Source organism: Pan troglodytes, chromosome 20 (genome assembly GCF_028858775.2).
Source record: "Pan troglodytes isolate AG18354 chromosome 20, NHGRI_mPanTro3-v2.0_pri, whole genome shotgun sequence".
Taxonomy (NCBI): Eukaryota; Metazoa; Chordata; class Mammalia; order Primates; family Hominidae; genus Pan; species Pan troglodytes.
Genome location: NC_072418.2, coordinates 43,082,639 through 43,107,694, shown reverse-complemented (window position 1 = coordinate 43,107,694; position 25,056 = coordinate 43,082,639). Strand labels below are relative to the sequence as shown.

At 39.5% G+C, this 25,056-nt stretch overlaps 1 protein-coding gene across 3 annotated transcripts; it reads right to left on the bottom strand.

Moving 5' to 3' along the window:
* Positions 1-3,613: 3,613 nt before the first annotated feature.
* Positions 3,614-23,476, bottom strand: ZNF546 (zinc finger protein 546). Of its 3 annotated transcripts, none has more exons than XM_009435583.5 (7): positions 23,337-23,458; positions 22,580-22,633; positions 22,163-22,247; positions 13,964-14,050; positions 12,753-12,879; positions 11,588-11,683; positions 3,614-6,481 (listed from the first exon to the last, which is right to left on the bottom strand). In XM_009435583.5, the coding sequence occupies exons 3-7, from the start codon at positions 22,166-22,168 to the stop codon at positions 4,365-4,367; spliced, it is 2,433 nt and encodes an 810-aa protein (XP_009433858.1). In that variant the 5' UTR covers positions 22,169-22,247; positions 22,580-22,633; positions 23,337-23,458; the 3' UTR covers positions 3,614-4,364. The 3 variants fall into 3 exon arrangements, with proteins under 3 accessions (XP_009433858.1, XP_524265.2, XP_009433859.1); XM_524265.9 differs by having other exon boundaries at positions 22,085-22,247; positions 23,337-23,440; XM_009435584.5 differs by lacking the exon at positions 22,163-22,247 and having other exon boundaries at positions 23,337-23,476.
* Between the last annotated feature and the right edge of the window lie 1,580 nt (positions 23,477-25,056).

Sequence of the window (25,056 nt, the reverse complement as noted above, 5' to 3'; positions counted from 1 at the left end):
GTATTCACGCAAACCCCTACATGCCATTAAACCTATATATTTTGGTGCAGATGCTTTTGTATTCTTACCGGGAAGGCTTTTCACAAAACTGCTTGATGACTGCCACCTGGTTGGAAGTATTGTCAGATGCCATAAATTGTAAGATACACCTTGATTTCAAATATGTGAAAAATTGTGCTCAGTGTTAAGCATTGAGGAAATTATCATATCCAATCTAAGCCACAATTTGGCCATTTAAAGCTAAGAAAAACTGAGAACATGGATCTTGAAGATACTTGGACTGGATCAGCTCTTCCTTTCCCATCATTAATTTAGAAAACTAGAACAGATCTATCCCTGGACAGTCCAAGTAAACAAATTATTTTGCTTAATTGCTTTACTAGGTTTTTGAATGAATGTGCTGATGGTTTAGAATTTCTGCTTTCTTCGTAATGACTCACCTACATTTTTGCCTTTTAAGAACTATCCTCATCTGTTGTATTATCAGGATTATAATATCAGTGTAGAAAGAGCGAGTGACATTTTGATATTACTTCCTCCTTGAAATTTTCAATAAAACAAAAAATATCTCCTCCATCTGTACTTACATCCAATTCTCATTCACAATGCTGTAATTATCTTTTTCCTTTGATTAGCTATACTAAAATCAAGTATTAATATTTTTTCACAAAGCCTTAATAAGTCTATTTTATTTTCAAATTCATTAACTCCTTTTAATGATCCTCCCTTCTTTCTTATATTGACTTATTTTTCCCTTAGTTTCTTGAGTTTAATGCTTCTTCATTCTTTTAACAGTTTTATAAGTGATTACTATGTTAAAGAGACAGTATTAAGTCACTGGGAGTAGAGTGGTGAGCAGAAGAAACAAAGTGCTGGCCCTCATTATTTGTTTCCTGAATATATTAACAGGTTATTGACTTTTCACTGAGCACAGGTTTGGCCACATTCACAAATTCTGATCTTACCATTCATTTCTAAATTGTCCTTTATGGTTTCATTTTCTTATTGATCTAGTGCCATTATATTATTGGAGATTTTAAATTTCCGAAATGCCAAAGTACTACTCTACAGATCGTTTACTAAATTAAAAGATTTAGCTCTACAACAGAGAAACCTGGTGATTACCATATGAAGCAAGTATTTCAGTTACCTATCGCTGTGTGACAAACTACTCCAAAACTTAGTGGCTTAAAACAGGCCATATTTTACACGTAAATCTGCAATTTGGGCAGGCTCATGGGGGAAAGCTTTTCTCTGCTCCACTTAGCACCAGCTAGGACAGCCTGAAGGCTAAGGGTTAGAATCATCTGAAGGCTCATACCCTCATACACTTGGTGCTGGATGCCGGCTGTTACCTCAATGACAGCTGTAATCAGGACAGCTTTACTTAGCTTTTCTATGTGGTTACTTGGCATCTTCATAGCATGGTGGCTGGGCTTCATCCCAAGTGGGTCAGGCAGAAGCTGTATTGCCTTTTATGACTTAGTCGTGGAAATCACAGTGTTACTCCTGCCATAAACACTGGCCCACCTGGCCAGATTCAAAAGGAAGGACCATGAGCTCTACCTCTTGGGGAGTGTTGGTATCACATTGTAAGGTGAACATGCAGAATGGGATATATTGGTGTGGCCATCTTTGGAATGTATGTTCTGCTACACCAAGTGAAAGAACTAAGGATACCATAGTGGTATAATGACATTGTATGCCACCTAATGGGTTACAAATTGAAATACAAAATTTCTCCCATTAAGTATTCTTGCCAAAATATTTAATCTGTCCCTAATTGGGTCTCTAATCCCAAATTCCAGTTAATGGGAAATACTGGGGATAAAAAAGCACATTTAAAAATACTTTGGGAAGGCCGGGTGCAGTGGCTCACGCCTGTAATCCCAGCACTTTGGGAGGCTGAGGCGGGCAGATCACCAGGTCAGGAGATCGAGACCGTCCTGGCTAACATGGTGAAACCCCGTCTCTACTAAAAATACAAAAAATTAGCCGGGCATGGTTGAAGGCGCCTGTAGTCCCAGCTACTGGGGAGGCTGAGGCAGGAGAATTGCCTGAACCCGGGAGGCGGAGCTTGCAGTGAGCCAAGATCGCACCACTGCACTCCAGCCTGGGCGACAGAGCGAGACTCCATCTCAAAAAAAAAAAAAAAAAAAAAAAAAAAAAAGTCAGTGTTGCAATAAAGTTGTGGGGGGAAGGGCCATTCTTATTTTAAAAGAGACGAACAATGCACAAATGTAATTCATGAATTTGGTTCCTGAATTTAAAAATAAAATTTAAAAATGCTATGAAAAGCATTCTTTACACAAGTGAAAAGAATGAACACAACTGAGAATATGAACACAGACTGAATATTACAGATTATGGAATTATTGCTAATCTCCTTAGGTGTGAAGTTACTGGGGGTCAAATCTTTTGGCTTCCCTGGGTTACACTGGAAGAATTATCTTGGGCCAAACATAAAATATGCTAACAATGGTGGATGAGCTTAAAAAAAATCACAAAAAAAATCTCATGTTTTAAGACAGCTTACAAATTTCTGTTGGACTGCATTCAAAGCTGCCCTGGGGCACAGACAGGTTGGACAATTGTTATATAGCAATTAAGTAGGAGGCAGCCTTTATTCTTAGATGTGACGTGTTATAGTATCTGCAATTTATACTCAAAAACTACAGCAAAATATGTAAATATTATGTATAAGCAAACCAAATGTGACAACATATTAACAGTTGCTGAATCTAGATAGAACATAACAGTGTTCATTATTCTTTTAAGTTTTCCAAATGGATAGTGGCTGTTTTTAATTTATCATTGTGGGCAGAAAAAGCGACTGACATACCTGCTTTTTGGGTTATAAAAAGAAAAAAGCATTATAGCTATCCCTGAGTCTTCAAAACTTTACTCTCATAATCTTCACACCCATCAAATCTAGAGATTTCTTTCTCACATTAATTTTCAGAGATAGGTTCTGACTTTATAAATGGAAGTTTAATCTATTTTACTGGATATTATCTCCAGTTAATTATTCCAATCTAAATAAGGAGTGAAAGGTAATGGACAGTTTTTACAAATTCCTTACACCCACAGGGCCTTCCTCTCACATGAACGTACTAAGTGTATCCCTAATGAAAAAAATAAAGCAATATTTATTGATAAAATGCTGCGTGCCAAATACTCTTTTAAAGGTTTTATCTTTTATTAGCATTTCATCCTCACAAAAATACTATTAGGTGGTACTGTTATTACCATTTTAAAAACCAAGGCACAGGGGCATGTTTTGCCAAACACCACATAGGCAGAGGTGGAATTATGAGAATTATATTATTTATATATATCATCATAAAGATAGGCCAAGGCTGGTCTTTCCCATGTTCATTACATTAACAGAATCATTTTCCGTTACAGTGCTATATAAAGTGTGGTCCATGTGTTGACACTGGCCCACAAATTGTTTGCTTCTGGTCTCTGCAAAAGTTATAGATACCGAGAGCAAGTATTTAGAAATGTTTGCAGCAATCTGACAGAGTTCACTCAGTTAAATACCATAATAAAAAACTGGGGCTTTTATTTTGTATGTCTGTTTTTTTCTTTTCATTTTTCTGGTAATCTATTTATTTATTTAAGAGACAGAGTCTTGCTCTGTTGCCCAAGCTAGAGTGCAGTGGTGCAACCTCAGCTCACTGCAACCTCTGCCACCTAGGTTCATGCAATTTTCCTGCCTCAGCCTCCTGAGTAGCTGGGATTACAGGCACCCGCCACAACACCTAGCTAATTTGTGTATTTTAGTAGAGAAGGGGTTTCACCATGTTGGCCAGGCTGGTCTTGAACTCCTGACCTCAGGTGATCTGCTCACCTGGGCCTCCCATAGTGCTGGGATTACAGGTGTGAGCCACTGTGCCTGGCCCGCATTTTATTTATTTATTTAGAGACAGGATCTCACTCTGTCGCCAAGCTGGAGTGCAGTGGCACAATCATGGCTCACTAAAGCCATGAGGCAGGGTCTCACTATGTTGCCCAGGCTGGTTTCGAACTCCTGTCTTTCCACAGTGCTGGGATTACAGGTGTGAGCCACTTCACCTGGCCCATTATTATCGCATTTTAGAGAAGCACTGTTCAACAACAGTTTGTAGGGGAAAAGGCCCTTGATGGTTTGGGATGCAGTGCATCAGTATCAATCTTCTAAAGTCTAACAGGGACTGAGTGATGCTATAGTCTTTCGACTCTTTAACATACGAAATAATTTCTGATAAATTGTGAGCATGAAGTAAAAGGGATTCCCACATGTTCCGTAACAAACAGAAAATTTCTTAAATTACAAATTCTCTGCTAAAGGGCATTTTCTAAAGGCCATCATATTCTCTTTACATTATGCATAGGACTTCCTCACTAATATGATTTCTCTGATGTAAAGTAAGTTGATCACTACGAATAAAGGCTTTTCCACATTCTTTACATTGATAGGGTTTTTCACCAGTATGAATTCTGTGATGTCGAGTAAGTTCTGAATTAACACTGAAGGCTTTCCCACATTCTTTACATTTATAGGGTTTCTCACCCGTGTGAACTATGTGATGTCGAGTAAGTTCTGCTTGAAGACGAAAGGCATTCCCACATTCTTTACAGCTATAAGGTTTCTCACCAGTATGAAGTCTAAAATGTTGAGTAAGATGATACCGACGACTAAAGGTCTTTCCACATTCCTTACATTCATATGGAAGCTCACCAGTGTGAATTCTTTGATGTAATGTAAGTCGATAACTGCAAATAAAAGCATTCCCACATTCATTACATATGTAGGGCTTCTCACCAGTATGGCCTCTGTGATGTTGAGTAAGATGATAGTGCCGACTAAACGTCTTCCCACATTCCTTACATTCGTAGGGTTTCTCACCAGTATGAATTCTGTGATGTTGCGTGAGATGAGTGCTACGAATAAAGGCCTTCCCACATTCTGTACATTTATAAGGTTTTTCACCAGTATGAATTCTGTGATGCTGAGTAAGTTCTGTTTGAAATCGAAAGGCTTTCCCACATTCATTACATATGTAGGGTTTTTCACCAGTATGAATTTTAAAATGTTGAGTAAGATTATAGCGACGACTAAAAATCTTCCCACATTCTTTACATACGTAGGTGCTCTCACTGGTGTGAATTCGCTGGTGTGAAATAAATTGATTGCTATGAATAAAAGCCTTCCCACATTCCTTACATTCATAGGGTTTCTCACATGTATGAATTCTGTGATGTCGGGTAAGTTCTGCTTGAAGACGAAAGGCTTTTCCACATTCGTTACATATGTAGGGTTTCTCACCAGTATGAATTCTGTAGTGTTGAGTGAGATGATAGCGACTACTGAAGGTTTTTCCACATTCCTTACATTCATAGGGAATCTCACCAGTGTGAGTTCTCAGATGTAAAGTAAGTTGATAACCACAAATAAAGGCCTTCCCACATTCCTTACATTCATAGGGTTTCTCACCAGTATGAGTTCTATGATGCCGAGTAAGTTCCGTTTGAAGACGAAAGGCTTTTCCACATTCTCTACATTCATAGGGTTTCTCACCAGTATGAATTCTATGATGTCGAGCAAGTTCTGCATGAAAACTAAAGGACTTACCACATTCTTTACATTCGTAGGGTTTTTCACCAGTATGAATTTTCTGATGTTGAACAAGGTATGAGCCATGACTAAAGGCCTTCCCACATTCATTACATTTATAGGGTTTGACACCAGTATGAATTTTCTGATGTTGACTAATATGTCGTTGTACCCTAAAGGTCTTGCCACAAACCTTACATTCATAAGGCCTCTCACCAGTATGAATTCTTTGATGTTCAGTTAGTTGATAATGAAGTCTAAAGGCCTTCCCACATTCTTTACATTCATAAGGTCTCTCACCAGCATGAACTGTCTGATGTACTCTAAGGTCTCTAACACGACTAAAGGCTTTCCCACATTCCTTACACTCGTAGGGTTTCACACCAGAATGTATTCTCTGATGTTCAGTAAGGTGATAATGAAGTCTAAAGGCCTTCCCACATTCTTTACATTCATAGGGTCTCTCCCCAGCATGGATTGTGTGATGTACTCTAAGGTCTCCCACTCGACAAAAGGCCTTTCCACATTCCATACATTTATAGGGTCTCTCACCAGTGTGAATTCTCAGATGTTGAATAAGGTATGACTGTTGTCTAAAGGCCTTTCTACATTCCTTACATTCATATGATTTCTCTCTAGCATGAATTTTTGGATGTAGAGGATGAGATATTTGTTTTTGGATTAGCATTTGACTAACGCATCCCATCTGATGTCTCTCTTGTCTCTCAAATTCATGTTTACACTGCAAACCATTTCTGAAAATGGTGTCCTCATGGATGGTGTTTTTACTTTTTTCCCCTGTCTGCAATTGAGATAAATAGATTTTGCAAACATTCTCTTCTGAAAGCAAATTCTTGGTAATATACTTGTATTCCAAATCTGCAAAAAAAAAAAAAAAAAAAAGCAAAGAGTAAACAAATGCTATAATGCTATTTTTCTGTGTTGGGACAGGGATGGGGGTTGTACCTCATAGTAGAAATAAAAGATAAACAGAAATAACATACATTAGAAATAAATGGTTTAGAGCAGGATTCAACAAACTTCTTTAAAAGACCAGATAGTGAAGGTGTTAGGCCTTGGGAGGCATATGGTCTCTGTCACAATTACTTAGCTCTGTTATTACAGCACAAAAGTAGCCACAGATGATAATAAGTGTGGCTGTGTTATAATAACACTTGACTTATGGACACTGAAATTTAAATTTCAAAAAGTGTTTACATGAAACAAAATCTTGATTTTTTCAACCATTAAAAAAATGGAAAAAACAGTTGTAACTTAAGAGCCATGCAAAAACAGGCAGTGAGCTATTTGGCTCATGGGCTATAGTTTGCTGGTTCCTGGCTTAGAGAACTCTAAATTATTGTAGTGCAATTTAAAAGAAGGCAAAATACCTCAGAAAATGATGTGACTTTTAAGAATTGTAAAATAGGCCGGGTGCGATGGCTCATGCCTGTAATCCCAGCACTTTGGGAGGCTGAGGCAGGTGGATCATGAAGTCAGGAGATCGAGACCATCCCGGCTAACATGGTGAAACCCCGTCTCTACTAAAAATACAAAAAATTAGCCAGGCGTGGTGGCGGGTGCCTGTAGTCCCAGCTACTCGGGAGGCTGAGGCAGGAGAATGGCGTGAACCCAGGAGGTGGAGCTTGCAGTGAGCCAAGATTGTGCCACTGCACTCCAGCCTGGGTGACAAAGTGAGACTCTTCTCAAAAAAAAAAAAAAAAAAAAAAAAAGAATGGTAAAATAGGTGAATAGGATAATAGGGTAAATCAGTGATCCTCTTATTTAGGATGGATTTAGGGGAATTTCTTACATATACTGTTCTTCATGCACCAAACCAGACTAAATCAAAATCTATAGGAGCAAGTCCTGGATATGTGCATTTAAAATCTTTTTCATCAAATGGCTTTGATGGAGATCATTTTGAAAATCTGTACCTAATTCTTTTCCCTTTAGAATAGAGTTTCTCGTTCCCCCTAGAATAAAACCCAAACATATTACCATTGATAAAAACCCCTTTCTTATTTGGAAGACCTCTGCAAACCACCTCTGTAAATATTACAAACAAGTCACTGAGAGGGCAGCTAAGTATAATAACTTAATTTCCCCAAATTACAACATAGTTATGAATATATCTCCCTGATTCCAATCTCATCCTAGAACAGCAATTAAATATGCTCTTTCCTGGATCACTTCCCTTCTGAAAGGGAATAAAGGTACATCCAAAATTGCTCAATCAAAAGTATAAATGGAAAAGTCATTTTTGTATTTCATCATTTTCCAATTACCTATTGTTACCTTGAACATTAGGCATCTCCAAAACTGTTTACATTTGCCCTGTGTGTGTGGCTACTGTTCCTTCTCTTTGTCTCTGTCCCACCTCAAGTACTGAGATATTTTATTTGGTGAGCATCAGTTGTGTTTTATCATTACTCATTCACAGATCCTCAAACTCATTGCTAGTCAATAATTACACTGCAGGTCCTGGCTAGTAGAGTAAGGCAAGGTGAAGAACACAGGCTTTAGAAAGGAGAAAAATAAACGCCTTCATTCTCAGATGTAGTAGGTTGAATTGTGGCCCCCAGAAAAGACATGTTCCTAACTCCCAGTGCCTGTGAATGTGACCTAATATGGAAAAAGAGTGGGCCCTAAATCCAATCACAGGTGTACTTATAAGAGCGAGGCATAGGGAGATCAAGAGAGGGTGCCATGAAGATGGAGGCAGAGACTGGAGTGATGCGTCTGCAAGCCAAGGAATGCCAAGAATGGCCAGTAACTACTATTCTTTTCATAAATTGTTGGATTCAAATGGCTAAAACTTAGTCTAGAATTTTTGTATTTGTGTACATGAAAGATACTGACTTACAGATTTCTTTTCTTATAATGCCTTTGTCTGGTTTTGGTATCAGGGTAATGCTGGACTTGAAGAGTGAGTTTGGAAGTATTCCCTTATCTTAAAGTTTCTGGAAGAGTTTGTGTACAATAGGTATACAAATGTAAAAATCTAAAACTATAAAATTTCTAGAAAAGCTGGGGGCAGTGGCTCACGCCTGTAATCCCAGCACTTTGGAAAGCTAAGGTGGGCAGATCATGAGGTCAGGAGTTTGAGACCAGCCTGGCCAATATGGTGAAACCCTGTCTCTACTAAAAATAGAAAAATTAGCTGGGTGTGGTGGCGTGTACCTGTAGTCCCAGCTACTCGGGAGGCTGAGGCAGAAGAATCGCTTGAACCCAGGAGGTGGAGGTTGCAGTGAGCCGAGATTGTGCCACTGCACTCCAGACTGGGTGACAGAGCGAGACTCTGTCAAAAAAAAAAAAAAAATTAGAAGAAAACAGAAAATTTTTGTACTTTTTATATTGGGCAAAGATTTCTTAAATATGACTGAAAGGACAATCCATAAGAGAAAAATGTGATAAATTGAACTTAATCAAATTAAGAGCTTATGCTATTCAGAAGACACTGTTAAGAGTTTACAGATCATACATTTGATAAAGGACTTACATCCAGAATATATAAGGGACTCTCAAAACCCAATAATTAGCAAACAACCAATGCAATTAGAAAATGGGCAGAAGGCCAGGTACAGTGGCTCACGCCTGTAAGCCCAGCACTTTGGGAGGCTGAGGCAGGTGGATCTGAGGTCAGGAGTTCGAGACCAGCCTGGCCAATGTGGTGAAACCCCATCTCTACTAAAAATACAAAAATTAGCTGGGCATGGTGGCACATGCCTGTGGTCCCAGCTACTCAGGAGGCTAAGGCAGGAGAATTGCTTGTACCCAGGAGGCGGAGGTTGCAGTGAGCCGAGGTCGCACCACTGCATTCCAGCCTGGGCAACAGAGCAAGACTCTGTTTCAAAAAAAAAGAAAGAAAGAAGGAAAGAGAATGAGCAGAAGACTATAATAGACGCTTCACCAAAGAAGATATATGGATGATAAATTAAGAATAAAAAGTTGCTCAGGATTATTAGGCATTAGGGAAATGAAAATTAAAACCACAGTGTGATACCATTACTCACCTATTAGCAAAGCTAAAATTTAAAAGACTGACCATACCAAAGTGCTAACAAGAATGTCAAAGAACTGGAATTTTCATAAACTTCTGCTGGGAAAGTAAAAAGATACAACCACTTTCTTCTTCTTCTTCTTTTTTTTTTCAGACATTATCTTGGTCTGTCACCCAGGCTGGAGTGCAGTGGCACAATCTCGGCTCACTGCAACCTCTGCCTCCAGGGTTCAAGTGATTCATCTGCCTCCCAAGTAGCTGGGATTACAGATGCCTGTCACTATGCCTGGCTAATTTTTGTATTTTTAGTAAAGATGAAGTTTCACCTTGTTGGCCAGGCTGGTCTTGAACTCCTGACCTCCAGTGATCCACCTGTCTTGGCCTCCCAAAGTGCTGGGATTACAGGCATGAGCCACTGCTACTGGCTGATACAACCACTTTCAAACACAGTGTGGCAGTTTCTTAAAAAATAGACATATATTTATCATATGATCTACCCATTCTACCCCAGACAGTTACCCAAGATAAATGAAAGCATAAGTCTATACAAAGAATTTTACATGAAAGTTTCCAGTAGCTTTATCTGTAATAGCCAAACACTGGAAATAACTCAATGCCCATCCTTATACGTAAATGGATAAGTAAATTGTGGTACATCCATACAATGGAATACTACTCAACAATGAAAAGAAATGAAGTACTGATACATACAGCAACATGGATGAATCTCAAAATAATTTTGCTGAGTGAATGAAGCTAAATTTTAAAAATCACCATATTTTTAAAAAAGGAAGAAAAAAATCACCATATAATTCCATTATACAAAATTCTAGAAAATGAAAACTAAGTTATAGTGACAGAGAGATGATCAGTGCTTACCTGGGCAGTGGGTAGAGAGGGACATGAGGGAGGGATTTCTTTTGGAGGTGATGGATATGTTTGTTATTTTGATTTTGAAATGGTTTCACAATATACAGGGCAACTTAGCAAATTTTATACTTTAAATGTGTGCAGTTTATTGTATGCTAATTATATGTCAATAAAACTGTTTTAAAATGTTATAAAAATTGACACTTAAAATGAGTACATTTTATACTATATAAATTATACCTCAATAAATATGATTAAGAAAATACACTTGTCCTATGACCCAGAAATTCCACTTCCATATATTCCCAAGAAAAATGAAAACCCAAGAGAAATGAAAACATCTGAACACAAAAACAAATGTACAAGAATGTTCACATCAGGTGGCATAATTTACATTGGGAATAAACACAGATGGTTCTTCATCTCGGAACCTTTGCACTTGCAGCTTTTTCTGCTTGTAATGTTCTTCCTCAATACTCATGTGGCCTGAGACCTTATTTTATGTCTCTGGTTCAAATATCATCACCTCAAAATGGCCTTTTCCTGATCTTATCTAAATTAGCCCTACTAACTCCCCAACACTCTAGCTCCTTACTCTACTTAACTTCCTTCACAACACATATGAAAACTTGATTATTATCTGTTTACGTATTGACAACATGTTTTCCTTACTATAATATCAACATCTCTATGACAAGAGTGTCTATCAATAGTGCCTAAACTCTAGCACAGTGCCTGGCTTAGGTTAGGTAAATGGGAAATATTTGATGACTAAAACTTGGACAATGGAGAAATGAATATAAATCAAAATGTTAAAGGAGGCCTGGAAACACACGTAGAATGGTCATCAATGGGGAAGAAAGAAAGCAGCCCCACTTTGAAAGAGGAGAGAAATACGAGAGAAGAGAAACAAGGAGTATGGCAAATTGGGTAAAGTTCCTTTGGTAGCTAATGTAGAGAGAATCTGAATGCTTCCCAGGTATCAGTCCTTTTCCCACAGGCCTCAGGCCTTTGAAGGGAGCTTTCCAAACAACTCAGTGCTGTGCCTCCTCCCTGACATCATGGGTCATAACTTGTGATAGCACCCTCCTGCCTAATTTGCTGTCACTCACCTGTGAACCAATTCCTTGTCCCTTCCCTCATTACTATCCAGGGCTCTTTCTCTTGCTCCAATAAAGTAATCACATCTGGCTTAGGAATGGTATATCCTGCTCATGAGAAAAGAAATGACACATGTTATAGAAAAAACAAAAGCAACCATAACCTTGAAATGACAATTCAGACTTGGTTACATTTGTAAGAAACTGCAGGTGAAAATGGTACTAGACAATGCCATGACAGTAAAGAAGAAAAAGGCCATCTAAGAATATTCACGTTAACATGGACTCACAATTACAGGACTAAAGAGACAAGGTGAGAGAGCGAAAAGGTCTGCTTTGCTGTTAACGGCAGTATAGAAAGGAGACCAGTGAGCACACCCTCTGGAGCCCTATGGCCTGGGTTCAAATCTTCTGCCACCTACCAGCTGTGTGACCTTCAAAGTTACCCTGCACATATTCACTTTTATCAAATGCAAAATGGGGCTGATATTACCGACTTCTTAGGGCTGTGGTGAGAATTAAATGAATTAATATATGCAAAGGCATATAATATGCCCAGTATATAGTATTATTTTGTTGTTGCTACTATTTTCCTAGGAGAAATATACTAAGTTTCCTAAAATATTTCCAGGTTCTTCCTCAGATATTCCTTCAACAGAAAATGTCAATTCACAGACTTTAACTTTCAACCGCAAAGCAGGTTAAGGAGAATATGTCTCCTTTAGGATGGGGTGTGTTGGCTTGAGTTTTAAATGACTATTGTTAACTCAATCCACCACTGTATAATCCATGGAGGTTCTTTTGATAATCAAGGAAAACTAGAATTCTGAGACTAGCTGTTGTCTTGTAGGAAGGTCAGATATTAACACAGAACAGCTATAGGAATTCTGAGTATATGCATTATATGAAATCTGATGTCACACAACTCAAACCTGGAAATTATTTAGAAAAGCAAGCAATGACAGGAAAAGTCAGAGGGAGGAGTGAATGTCACTGAGGGTCAGAAAGGTGAAGTTGCTTAACACAGGTGCCCATTTCCACCCCAACACTGCTGAAACTATGACTTTAGAAATAGGGGGTGTCAGTCAGCCTCTTAAAACAGAGTTCTAAAGTTTGACAGTGGAGAAAGCTGATACTCCAGAAAACAGATTGTAAACGATTTCGAAAGATACCTTACCCAGTGAGACCAGGTTGCTGTAGTTCTCCAACATCACATCCTTGTACAAGTCCCTCTGCACAGTGTCCAGGCACTCCCACTCCTCTTGGGAGAGGTCTATGGACACATCCCTAAATGCCAAAGATACCTGAAATGACAAGCCTATGTATTAAAAAAAAATTAAATGTATTTTCAAGATGGAAAACTGCTTTGCAGGAAAGAAGCAACATAGTAAGCAAATAAACTGGGGCTCAAGCCTGCAATGTGTGTAAAAGAATAAAGAAATTAATATTTCTGAAATAAAGTGTTCATACGCTTTTGAAGAATATTGTTGATGCAAATTAAGTGAAATAGCATAAATAAGCACATTGCCCATTATGTGCCTGCAGTTTAAGTTCTGAATAAATGCAAGTTCCATCATCCTCTCTTCCCTTCAAAAAATTTTTGGAAAAATTTTCACCAAAAAGTACTCTAAAATCTCTCTTAGAAAACAGGATTTGACTGACATTACGTGATTTCGTTAAAACTCTGGTTCATGATGATGCAAAATAACCTCATAAGAAAAGTCTTCAGTTAGTATATTTATTGGCTAGCTAATAATATCATCCATCTTAAAGATACAGCAGACTAATTCTTCTTTTATTCTTAGGCATTTAGGTTGGCCAAAATGTTTAAGGTCTTCCCCAGTTCTGTTTCCACCCATCATTAGGGATCAGAGCCTATTTCCAGCCATCATTAGGGATTGGAGGATCTTCCTACCTGCTACCCCTGCCATACCTCAGGAGTACTTGCTTTGTTCCTAAGCCAGAGGATGCTGACGTATCCACAATGACACTGATGTCACTGGAGACCAGCACAACCTCCTCAACCACAAAATTGACTTTTGTTTTCTTATTCATCCCTTGGAAATTCCCTGGCTAGATGCCTGAAACTACCATATGCAGGCCCCAATCATACTCCAGCCTAGTCCTCTAAGCCTCTCAATGCATGGGATCTGACCTCTGCCTCTGAGGCTGACATGGAAGACAATGTTTGAGCACAGATAAGAGAAAACAGGAGCAAATGAGGAAGACACTAGGCTATTTGGCACTATCCTTCACTGTGATCAGAGTAACTAGGGAGCAGGTTCCACAACAGGGTTGTCTTAGGAAGGAAGTCTCAAGATAATGAGACTTCAATGATCACATGAATTTAAAAACACAGTATTTCAAGGAAGAAAAACACAAACTTACATTGGCCATGGTTTTAGAACCACAAGAACTTGTCAGTTCTCCTTGAGTTTCCTCCACGGAGAAGCACAGAATCCAGAGAAACCGGGGCTGGGGGGAAGAACAAGTGACTCTGAGACCAGATGTGTGTCAAAACTCCCAAAATGACTTAAGTTAATAAGATCCTGTTATGCCATCATTTCTACTTCCAACCCCACCATTCTGCGCATATAAACCGGGGAAGATATCTCAATATCAAGGCTGGGGTGGTGTAAATTCATGCCCATGGTTGCCAGGTGATGACAACAAAAGTAGCTATTTTTAGGATCTTCTGCATGATGGGTCCTTTATCATATTAACATTTAACCATGCAATGCATTTATCTCCACTCAACAGATGAGGTAATGAGGGCTTAAAATAATGTAACTTGTCCAAATTCACAGTTAGTAAGAGGCAGAGCTGTGTTCTGAATCCACATTTCTCTAATTATAAAGCAAATTATCTTTTTTTTTTTTTTTTTTTTTGGAGACAGGGTCTTGCTCTCAACTCTGGCTTTTGCCTCTGAAGCCCAGAATGTTTTCAAATGAAACTTAAGCATGAGCAATTCACTAAAAATAGCAGCATATCATCCACCGAAGTTATTAAATTTCAATACAATGTCAATACCAGTTGACAATTATTAGAATGGCAGACTTAAAAGATTAATAATATGCCAGATGAGCAACATCACAGGGAAATGAATACCGTGTAAATGCTACAGATTTGTAGGACCTTAAAACATGGCATGTAGAAGGATGTGAGAGACTTTTACCATCCAAACCTAATTTTGGGACTCTACCCAAAGCAAATGATGTGTATTAAGATGCATGCAGGTTAGGCCGGGCGTGGTGGCTCACACCTGTAATCCTAGCACTTTGAGAGGCCAAGGCGGGCAGATCATTTGAGGTCAGGAGTTCGAAACCAGCCTGGCCAACATGGTGAAACCATCTCTACTAAAAATACAAAAAAATTAGCTAGGCATGGTGGCACATGCCTGTAATCCCAGTTGCTTAGGAGCCTAAGGCAGGAGAATCGCTTGAACCCGGGAGGCAGAGGTTGCAGTGAGCTGAGATCGTGCCACTGTACTCCAACCTGGGCGACAGAGCAAGACTCTGTCTCAAAAAAAAAAAAAAAAAAAAAAAGATGCATGCAGGTTAGGGGTGCAAAAGGCTTACTGGAAAAAGCAAAAATAAAAAAGATGCATGCAGGGAGGGTAGAATTCAGCATTCTGAGTCCAGCAATAGCTGACTGGTTAGATAAGTTACAGATCATCTATGTAACAGAATATTAAGTAGATATTAAATACTATACTAAATTGGAGAAAATATTTAAAGGATTTGGGAAATATCCAAGATATGTTCTAAATTTAAAAATAAGGTTAAAACCCAGAATGTACAATATAATTACATTTGTGAAAACATACACACACACACATACATAAAGAAAGAACGAAGGACAGGCAGAAACTAAGAGAGAGAAAAAAGTTTAAAAATGTATATATCTATATGTCAGCACTGCCAAGCTGCATGACATTACTTGATATATTTTTAAAGTATAATCTGTAACTTTAAAAAATAATTTAGGCTGGGCACGGTGGCTCACGCCTGTAATCCTAGCACGCTGGGAGGCCGAGGTGGCTGGATCACCTGAGGTTAGGAGTGCGAGACCAGCCTGGCGAACATGGCAAAACCCCATCTCTACTAAAAAATACAAAAATTAGCTGGGTGTGGTGGCACATGCCTGTAATCCCAGCTACTTGGGAGGCTGAGGAAGGAGAATCACTTGAACCCAGGAGGTGGAGGTTGCAGTGAGCAGAGATTGTGCCACTGTAGTCCAGCCTGTGCGACGGGAGTGAGACTCATCTCAAAAAATAAAAATAAAAATTTAAAATATACACACCGGCATACATATGTACTTATTTTTCATTTTGATAAGAGAAAGCCTTTCCTTTGTTGAACAATCTTCTCTTCAACTTGAAGGAAAAGCTTAAGATAATCTAAAACCAGCTGATATATATATAAATATAGTTATATATATAATACATATTTTATATATTATATATAAAATATACATTATATATATTTATATATAATATATATTTATATATTATATATATTTTTATATATTTATATATATTTATATATTATATATTTATATATAATATATAAAAATATATTTAATATATAAATATATTTATATATTTATAAATATATATATTTATATATATTTATATATTTATATAATATTTATATAGTATATAATATATAATATTTATATAATATTATATATTATATGTTTATATAATATATAAATATATTTATATATTATATATAATATATAAATATATTTATATATTATATATAATATATAAATATATTTATATATTATATATAATATATATAATATATTTATATATTATATATAATATATATAATATATTATATATAATATATTTATATATTATATATTATAAATATATTATATATAATATATATAATATATAAATATATTATATATAATATATATAATATATAAATATATTATATATAATATATATAATATATTTATATATTATATATATTATATATATATATATTTTTTGAGATGGAATCTCACTCTGTCACCCAGGCTGGAGTGTAATGACGCAATCTCAGCTCACTGTAGCCTCCGCCTCCTGGGTTCAAGTGATTCTCCTGCCTCAGGCTCCCGAGTCGCTGGGATTACAGGCGCCCACCACTGCGCCCGGCTAATTTTGGTATTTTTAGTAGAGACAGGGTTTCACCATGTTGGCCAGGCTGGTTTCGAACTCCTGACCTCAGGTGATCTGCCCTCTTCAGCCTCCTAAAGTGCTGGTATTGCAGGCATGAGCCACTGTGCCTGGCCAACAGCTGTTATATTTTTACTGAATGTCTTTTTTCCCTTTAGCTCATAACATTGGAAGCAATTCTTTTGATTTTTCACATATGTCCATGTATGTATGCTAACATATTGCAATGTCTTATACATATGAATGCTGGTCACAATGAAGTGGCTTTTCATGTACTCCTGACAAACATATTGACAGTTTGTGCTCTGAAATTTTCCTTTCAGCCACAATATCCTCCAAACTGCTGCTGAATAATCTTGTCCGATTAGCCTCACTTTGAATCTAACAATAAAAACTTTGTTTTTGAATCTAACAATAAAAACCCATTAGCCTCACTTTGAATCATTACAATAAAAACTTAAGGTGTGAAATTGTGCTGTTCAATACAAATATGGTTATTTAAATCAAATTTTAAGCTGGGCACGGTGGCTCACGCCTGTAATCCCAGCACTTTGGGAGGCCAAGGCAGGCAGATCACGAGGTCAGGAGATCGAGATCATCCTGGCTAACATCGTGAAACCCCGTCTCTACTAAAAATACAAAAAAAATTAGCCAGGCGTGGTGGCGGGCGCCTGCAGTCCCAGCTACTCGGGAGGCTGAGGTAGGAGAATGGCGTGAACCTGGGAGGCAGAGCTTGCAGTGAGCCGAGATCGCACCACTGCACTCCAGCCTGGGCTACAGAGTGAGACTCTGTCTCAAAAAAAAAAAAAAAAAAAAGTTAAATCAAATTTTAAATAAAATTAAAAGTTCAGGCCGGGCACGGCGGCTCACGCCTGCAATCCCAGCACTTTGGGAGGCCAAGGCGGGCGGATCTTTTGAGGTCAGGAGTTTGAGACCAGCCTGGCCAATATAGTGAACCCCTGTCTCTACTAAAAATACAAAAATTAGCTGGGCATGGTGGCTGATGCCTGTGGTCCCAGCTAATCAGGAAGCTAAGGCAGGAAAATCGCTTCCACCCGGGAGGCAGAGGCTGCTGTGAGCTGAGATCTCACCACTGTACTCCAGCCTGGGCGACAGAGTGAGACTCTATCTCGACAAAAAAAAAAAAAAAAGGTTAGTTTCCCAGTCACACTAGCCATATTTCAGGTGCTTATTAGCCACATGTGGTGAGCAGCTACCACACTGGAAAACATCGAACAAATCCATCATCATGGAAAGTTCTATTGGACAGCACTGGACATCTCCTTCCTATGAACTCCCAAGGCCTGTGACCTGAATTTCTTTACTGTTTTTTATTATCTTCTACCTTATACTTATTCAGTCTATTCTGATTTTAGACTCTCTGCTGTACAGTAGCACCTATGTGTTTTCAGTTCTTGTATTCCTCTAATTACTAACACAAGATCCAGTATACTGTGAGCCCTTATGTCTGATATTTGACTAAAATTCCAATTTTTGGCATTTTTTTCTTGCAAGTGGCTATTAAAGCATATTAAGACATATACGTAAGACATTTATCATATAACAACTTATAATAATCAAATATTAAAAATACTAATAGCTATAGTAGGCAGCAGGTTAAATAAACTATGGTCAGTTATGACGGCACACTAAGGCCTTACTAATACTAACTATATTGGTCCATATTTATTTTTGGAGGAAGACATCAATGATGAGTTACTGACTGATACAGGCAAATTAAAGGAGCATATGCCATTATGGGCAGGGTTATAACGTTGTCATTAATAACACAGACTCTGTTGTCAGATTTTCAGAATGTGAATCTTAGTCTGACAGCTACATACTTTTCAGTTAGTTTGCTGGTAAATTAGGGATAAAAACAGCACCTATCTCATAGGGTTGTCATGAAGATTGAGATAATACATACATCCCACTTAATGATATATAATTACACAATAAAAGTTAGCCAGTATTATTAAAATAGAGGATATTATTTTAATATCCTTTGTTCCACTGCTATTAAATAAAATCATTTTATATTATTTCATTTTTTCTAGTAAAGTTTGAGTCTCATGCCCATTTTTTAATAATGATATTTTAAGTATTTCAGAGCTGAGCCTTGAAGATGCAATTATTTTTAATTAACAACATTCGTAAAACAGACTCCCAGAAAGATAATCAAGAAATCTCTTCTTGGTAGAGCGTGGTGGCTCACACTTGTAATCCCAGCACTTTGGGAGGCCGAGGTGGGTGGATCACCTGAGGTCAAGAGTTCAAGACCAGCCTGACCAACATGGTGAAACCCCCGTCTCTACTAAAAATACAAAAATTAGCCAGGTGTGGTAGTGGGTACCTGTAATCCCAGCTACTCTGGAGGCTGGGCAGAAGAATTACTTGAACCTGAGAGGCAGAGGTTGCAATGAGCTGAGATTGAGCCACAGCACTCCAGCCAGGGCAACAGAGTGAGACTTCATTTAAAAAAAAAAAAAGAAATATCCTCTTTTGTTCTTGCAACTACCAAAGCGGGGACATCATTCTTCAACATAAAACTAGCTAAAATAATCTAATTAAGGCAGGGATCCCCAACCCCCAGGTCACTGACTGACACTGGACCACAGCCTGTTAGGAACTGGGCCACACAGCAGAAGGTGAGCAGCAGGCCAGCAAGGGAAGCTTCATCTGTATTTACAGCTACTCCCCATTGCTAGCATTAACCGCTTGATCTCTGCCTCCTGTCAGATCAGCTGCAGCATTAGATTTTCATAGGAGTGCGAACCCTATTATGAACTGACCATGTGAGGGATCTAGGCTGCGTGCTCCTTATGAGAATCTAATGCCTGATGATCTGTCATTGCCTCCCATCACCCCCAGATGAGACCATCTAGTTGCAGGAAAACAAGCTCAGGTCTCCCACTGATTCCACATTAGGGTGAGTTGTATAATTATTTAATTACGTGTTATAATGTAATAATAATGGGAATAAAATGCAATGTGCTTGAATCATCCTGAAACCATCTCCCTCTCCCTGTCTGTGAAAAAACGGTCCTCCATGAAACCAGTCCTGGTGCCAAAAAGGTTGGGGACTGCTGTAATAAGGCATTCAATAGATAATTTTAATATGAGGTTCAATCTTGTTCTCCTGTTCTATATGGAAAGATTTACATGAATATTTGTAGCTGTTACTATCTTATTCTGTTTTCTTTTTCTTTTTCTTTTTTTTTTTTTTTTTGAGACGGAATCTCACTCTGTCGCCCAGCCTGGAGGGCAGTGGTGCTATCTCGGCTCACTGCAACCTCCTGGGTTCAAGCAATTCTCTGCCTCAGCCTCCCAAGCAGCTGGGATTACAGGCGCATGCCACCACAGCCGGCTAATTTTCGTATTTTTAGTAGAGATGGGGTTCCACCATCTTGTCCAGGCTGGTCTTGAACTCCTGACCTCGTGATCCACCTGCCTGGGCCTCCCAAAGTGCTCGGATTACAGGCTTGAGCCACCATGCCCACCCTTATTCTGTTTTCTACTGTTATAAATCTGTCCTAGAAAAAAAGAGTATAATCCTGAAGAACTATCTTACTTGATAAATTATGTCATATTAATTATCCTTGATTGGTTTATATAACCCTAAAAGGTGTAAATTTCTCAAGGTTAATCAAACTTAGCAGGATTCATTGGTGTTTTCCTCTTCTCCCTATGTGCACAGAGTTATAAGAAAGCTATGGTTAGGGAGAATTAGTTTTTCTAACTAGAAGCTGGAAAGTCTTGTGTCCTTTGAATAATCCGTTAGTGCAATTTCTATTCTGCAGGAAGAAAAGTGCAGGTGCGTGTGTGCACACACACACACATACATACAAGTGTGCTGAAAAATCTTGCTGAAATAGTTCGGGCATGGTGGCTCACACCTGTAATCCCAGCACTTTGGGAGGCCGAGGCGGGTGGATCACCTGAGGTCAGGAGTTCGAGACCAGCCTGGCCAACATGGTGAAACCCCATCTCTATTAAAAATACAAAAAATTAGCTGGGCGTGGTAGCAGGCGCCTGTAATCCCAGCTACTCGGGAGGCTGAGGCAGGAGAATTTCTTGAACCTGGGAGATGGAGGTTGCAGTAAGCCAAGATCGCATCATTGCACTCCAGCCTGGGCAACAGAGCGAGACTCTGTCAAAAAAAAAAAAAATCTTGCTAAAATATAGCTCCCCAAAGTGTTAATAGTGATGCTGGGGCTATTTTAACTTTCTTCTTTATAAGTCCCTTATGTAATATACTGAGTAACTAAATAATTTATAAAAGGTGAATATTAATTCTATAACCGGAAGTATACAATAAATCTATATCCAATTATAAAATAAAATGTTTTAACACATCAGAAGCAAATTGGTTTGACATGTATGGAAACAATAGGAAAACAGCATGACCATTATAAATAAATGCCTGCCAGTTCTTGAACATTCTTCTTCAATTCAACAAGACCTTTTCACTGTTAAGATTCTTCTCTCAATACACAAGCCAGGTGAACAGTGTCTGCAGACTGAATAAGAAAATTTGAGCAAAGCAGACAGAAGAGTGTTTGGTTCTCCTCTACTTCTCCAGCAAATAATCAGTTGAAATGTTAATTTAGATATAATGCTTGTTAAATGTCTTTAAATCCTAATATTAGTGAGATTCATATAAAATTTAAAATTTGCGGCCGGGTGCGGTGGTTCATGCCTGTAATCCCAGCACTTTGGGAGGCCAAGGCAAGTGGATCACCTGAGGTCAGGAGTTCCAGACCAGCGTGGCCAACGTGGTGAAACCCTGTCTCGACTAAAAATACAAAAAATTAGCCAGGCATGGTGGCAGGCGCCTGTAATCCCAGCTACCTGGGAGTCTGAGGCAGGAGAATCACTTGAACCCAGGAGGCAGAGGCTGCAGTAAGCCGAGTTCATGCCATTGCACTCCAGCCTGGGTGACACAGCGAGACTCCTTCTCAAAAAAAGAAAAAAAATTGCGTATTATTCTTCATCACTATGACTATTACTTTACTCATATGTACTTTTTATTCTTATGACTAACTCTGTATAAAAATAAATCTCAACTCATGGATTCCTTGGAAAAAAATCCCTGCTCATGTTCACACAGATTTCTATGCTTGGACTTCCAATCACATTCCCACTTCTAAAAGCCTTAAAAGCAGACGACCATTATCACTTGCTTACTGACACCAGTCAGGTCATCTCTAATCCTGTCATATTTTAAAACTGAGGTCTTTGGAGAAGATTGGAGAAGATGGATGATGTGATTCTACCTAAACATTAATCTCAATAAAACAAAGTTTTAACTTTAGACTCCAGGATATGCATTTCTCTACCATTATAGAAAGTGAGTGCAGAGGAATGGTTTGAAAAATGAGAAAGTCATTTGGAGGCCCGTGAAGAGGAGGGTCCACCTGCATGGTCCATTGTTCACTGGAAAGGAAGGCCTGGGATAGGTCACTGGACAATTCAGGAAAAGCAAAGCAATGTTTCCATTTCCTAAAAACAAAAACATTTTATGCATTTATTTAAAGATTTACTTAAAGATATAGACCAGAGAGTTGCAATTTATGTGACAAATAATTTAGTCTTTTTAGATTGAATCAAATGAACTTTTTCAAAGGGAAAAATGCAAATGAAAGCTACAGAAAGTACCTGGGGATGTGATTTTTGTGACTGTGAGCAATGAGGTGACAGGCTCTGTGGTAGATTGTGGCTGTGCTTGACATAGCAGTGTGGTACCACGCCGTATGACTGGGTGCAGGCAAGGCTGTGTGAGGATTAGAATGTGTGATTTCCATTTTATGAATAAAAAGGAAATATAAACTTACCTGGACCTGAACTTTTAGACCTGCTACAACAATTGTTCCCTCCTTTTCAGGATCCTTGTTTTGATGAATAGCAGAATGGGGGAAGAAAAATAATCATGAGACAGCAGGCCTTTCTTAGAGCACAGACCGACCTAGAATATCCCCTCCAGCGCCACATCTGTGCTGACCTCACGCACATAACAGCTGTGTGAGAGTGAGGCTGGGATCTGTCTCTGAACTCACACCAGGTTTCTAGATCAAAGGTATGGGAATGCAGTGGTTCTGAAAAATGCAGCTGCCCACACAGCGGTTCCAACTGGGCAGTCTTCCAACCTGTCGTCCCAGGAGTCTGTTTTAGGGACACTTCTAATTCAAAAGTCCAATCGCCAACCCAGGTCTGTACCTTCTTGCTGGGAACCTTCATCCCAGAGCTCGATATTTGACTTCCCTTTTGGGGACACTGCTGTGTGCAAACACCGAGGCCGTGAGGGGGGTAGAGGGTCAGTGACACACACCAGAGAGCCAGGCACCTGTCTCAGCCTCACACCCGCACCCACACCCGCCCAACCCGGTCCTGACAGGCGCCCCGTCGCGCGCACACACACACATACACCGTCTGCCACATTTTGTCACACAATTTCCCTTCTCCGCTCCCCAAGCACGCACAGGCCTGAGGCTCCCTCCGGGCACGACACGCCAGGTCTGGGCCCTGGAGCGCCTCATTTTGGGCGGCAGTTCTATCCCCAGTCCTACTCGTAAGAGTCCCGTTCCGCCTCACCTAGCTCGGACTTCTCGCCCGCCTGTGAATAATAACGGTTCAGGTGACTGAACCGTTAAGAACGCAATGTAAAGGGCCCTTGGGGTCCAGGCAACACTGCCCAAGGGGCTTCTGGGAAATGTAGTCCACAGCCGGAAACTGATTCTTTTGGGCGGAGGCGCAGGCGCGCGCAGATCCGGCGGCTTCGACTCACTTACCAGGAACCCACGCAGGAAGCTGAGGAGGAGAACAGACGCCTCTGGGCCACTCGCCGGGCCACTTGAGCGTGGGACCGCCGAGTGTGACCCTGAGGCCGAGTGCGTGCGGGACCGGGCGATAGCTCCGCCAGGCAGGATTTTGTCTGTTTCACCTCTTGAGGTAGTCCCGGCGTGTAGTACCTAATAGGCGCTTAATATGTGTATTGTAAAGAATGAGTGCCTGGCCATTTGTATTTGCCTTGTGAGCGCGTGTGTGTGGCACTGTGAGGGTTGCGGGACCGACGGAACCTCTCTGGCTCTGGCGGGTTGTGTTTCCGCGTGTGTGTAATTTGAGTGTGAGTCGGTGTGTAGTGAGTGAAGGGATCTGACTGGAGAAAACCACAGAAAATACCCGGGGCTGTGATTTTTGTGACTTTGGTCAATGGGACGACAGGCTCTGTGGTAGACTGGCTGTGCTTGACGTAACAATGTGGTACTATGCCGTGTGGTTGCCGGCAAGGCTATGTGAAGATGAGAATGTGTGATTTGGAAAATCTGGATGTGGAACATCACGGGTGCCAGTGGAATTGTGACTCTGTGTGTGTATAAAAGTTTGCAACCATAGGCCTATATGTCTGTGGGATAAAGAGAATATGTTGCGTCTTCTTGGAGTATCAGCTTTATTTAAACATTTGCATCAGAGAGTTGCGATTTATGTGCCAAAGATTTTTGTCTTTTTATATTGAATTAAATGAATTTTTTACAAAGAGAAAAATGAAAATAATAGTAACTTTCAAAAAATATTAAGAATTTCCTTCCACTCTTCTATTCTGGCAATGGATCTTTGGCAATGGGTCTTTGGCAGATCAATTTGAAAAGCTTGGACTGAGGAAATTATACTTGGAAAGCACATTAGGCAGTCAGCCCTTGGTTCCTAAATACCATGCTCCACTGAAAGGAGCAAGGCTCCATGGAGAAATGGCAGATTCCAGAGCTGGGGAAGGGAAAGTTCAGAATGAACTTGGAACATCTTGTGCTTGAAAGTAAGGAAGTGCTCAAAGAATGGTGGGGACGTGTTCAAAGGACATGGAAACCAGATTGAAGGGACTTCCACTGACCAAACTTGACATGGTTTGAGCATCAAAATAAATAATGCTAGTTATAGATTAAAACCCATTAAATAACAGAGGGAATCATAATTCCAAACTGATATAAATTAGTACGTGAAAAAAAATTGAAAGTTTGATGAGGGACTGGATGTTTACATTGTTGCAAAGAACCCCTGCCCCCCCCCCCCAAATCCCTTAAAAATGTGTCAATATAAGGCTGGGCACGGTGGCTTATGCCTATAATCCCAGCACTTTGGGAGGCCGAGGTGGGCGGATCATGAGGTCAGGAGTTTGAGACCAGCCTGACCAACGTGGTGAAACCCTGTCTCTACTAAAAAAATACAAAAATTAGCTGGGTGTGGTGGTGCATGGTGGGTCCTGTAATCCCAGCCACTCAGGAGGCTGAGGCAGGAGAATTGCTTGAACCCAGGAGGC

What these genes read in the sequence shown, in the direction of transcription:
- ZNF546 (XM_524265.9), bottom strand. Translation starts at nt 22,168, where the DNA reads ATGCAGGTGGACCCTCCTCTTCACGGGCCTCCAAATGACTTTCTCATT. An exon ending in TGCACTCACTTTCTATAATG is followed by an intron (nt 14,051 to 22,084) that starts GTAGAGAAATGC and finishes TCTTCCCCCCAG; the next exon opens with CCCCGGTTTCTCTGGATTCT. An exon ending in GTTCTAAAACCATGGCCAAT is followed by an intron (nt 12,880 to 13,963) that starts GTAAGTTTGTGT and finishes TTGTCATTTCAG; the next exon opens with GTATCTTTGGCATTTAGGGA.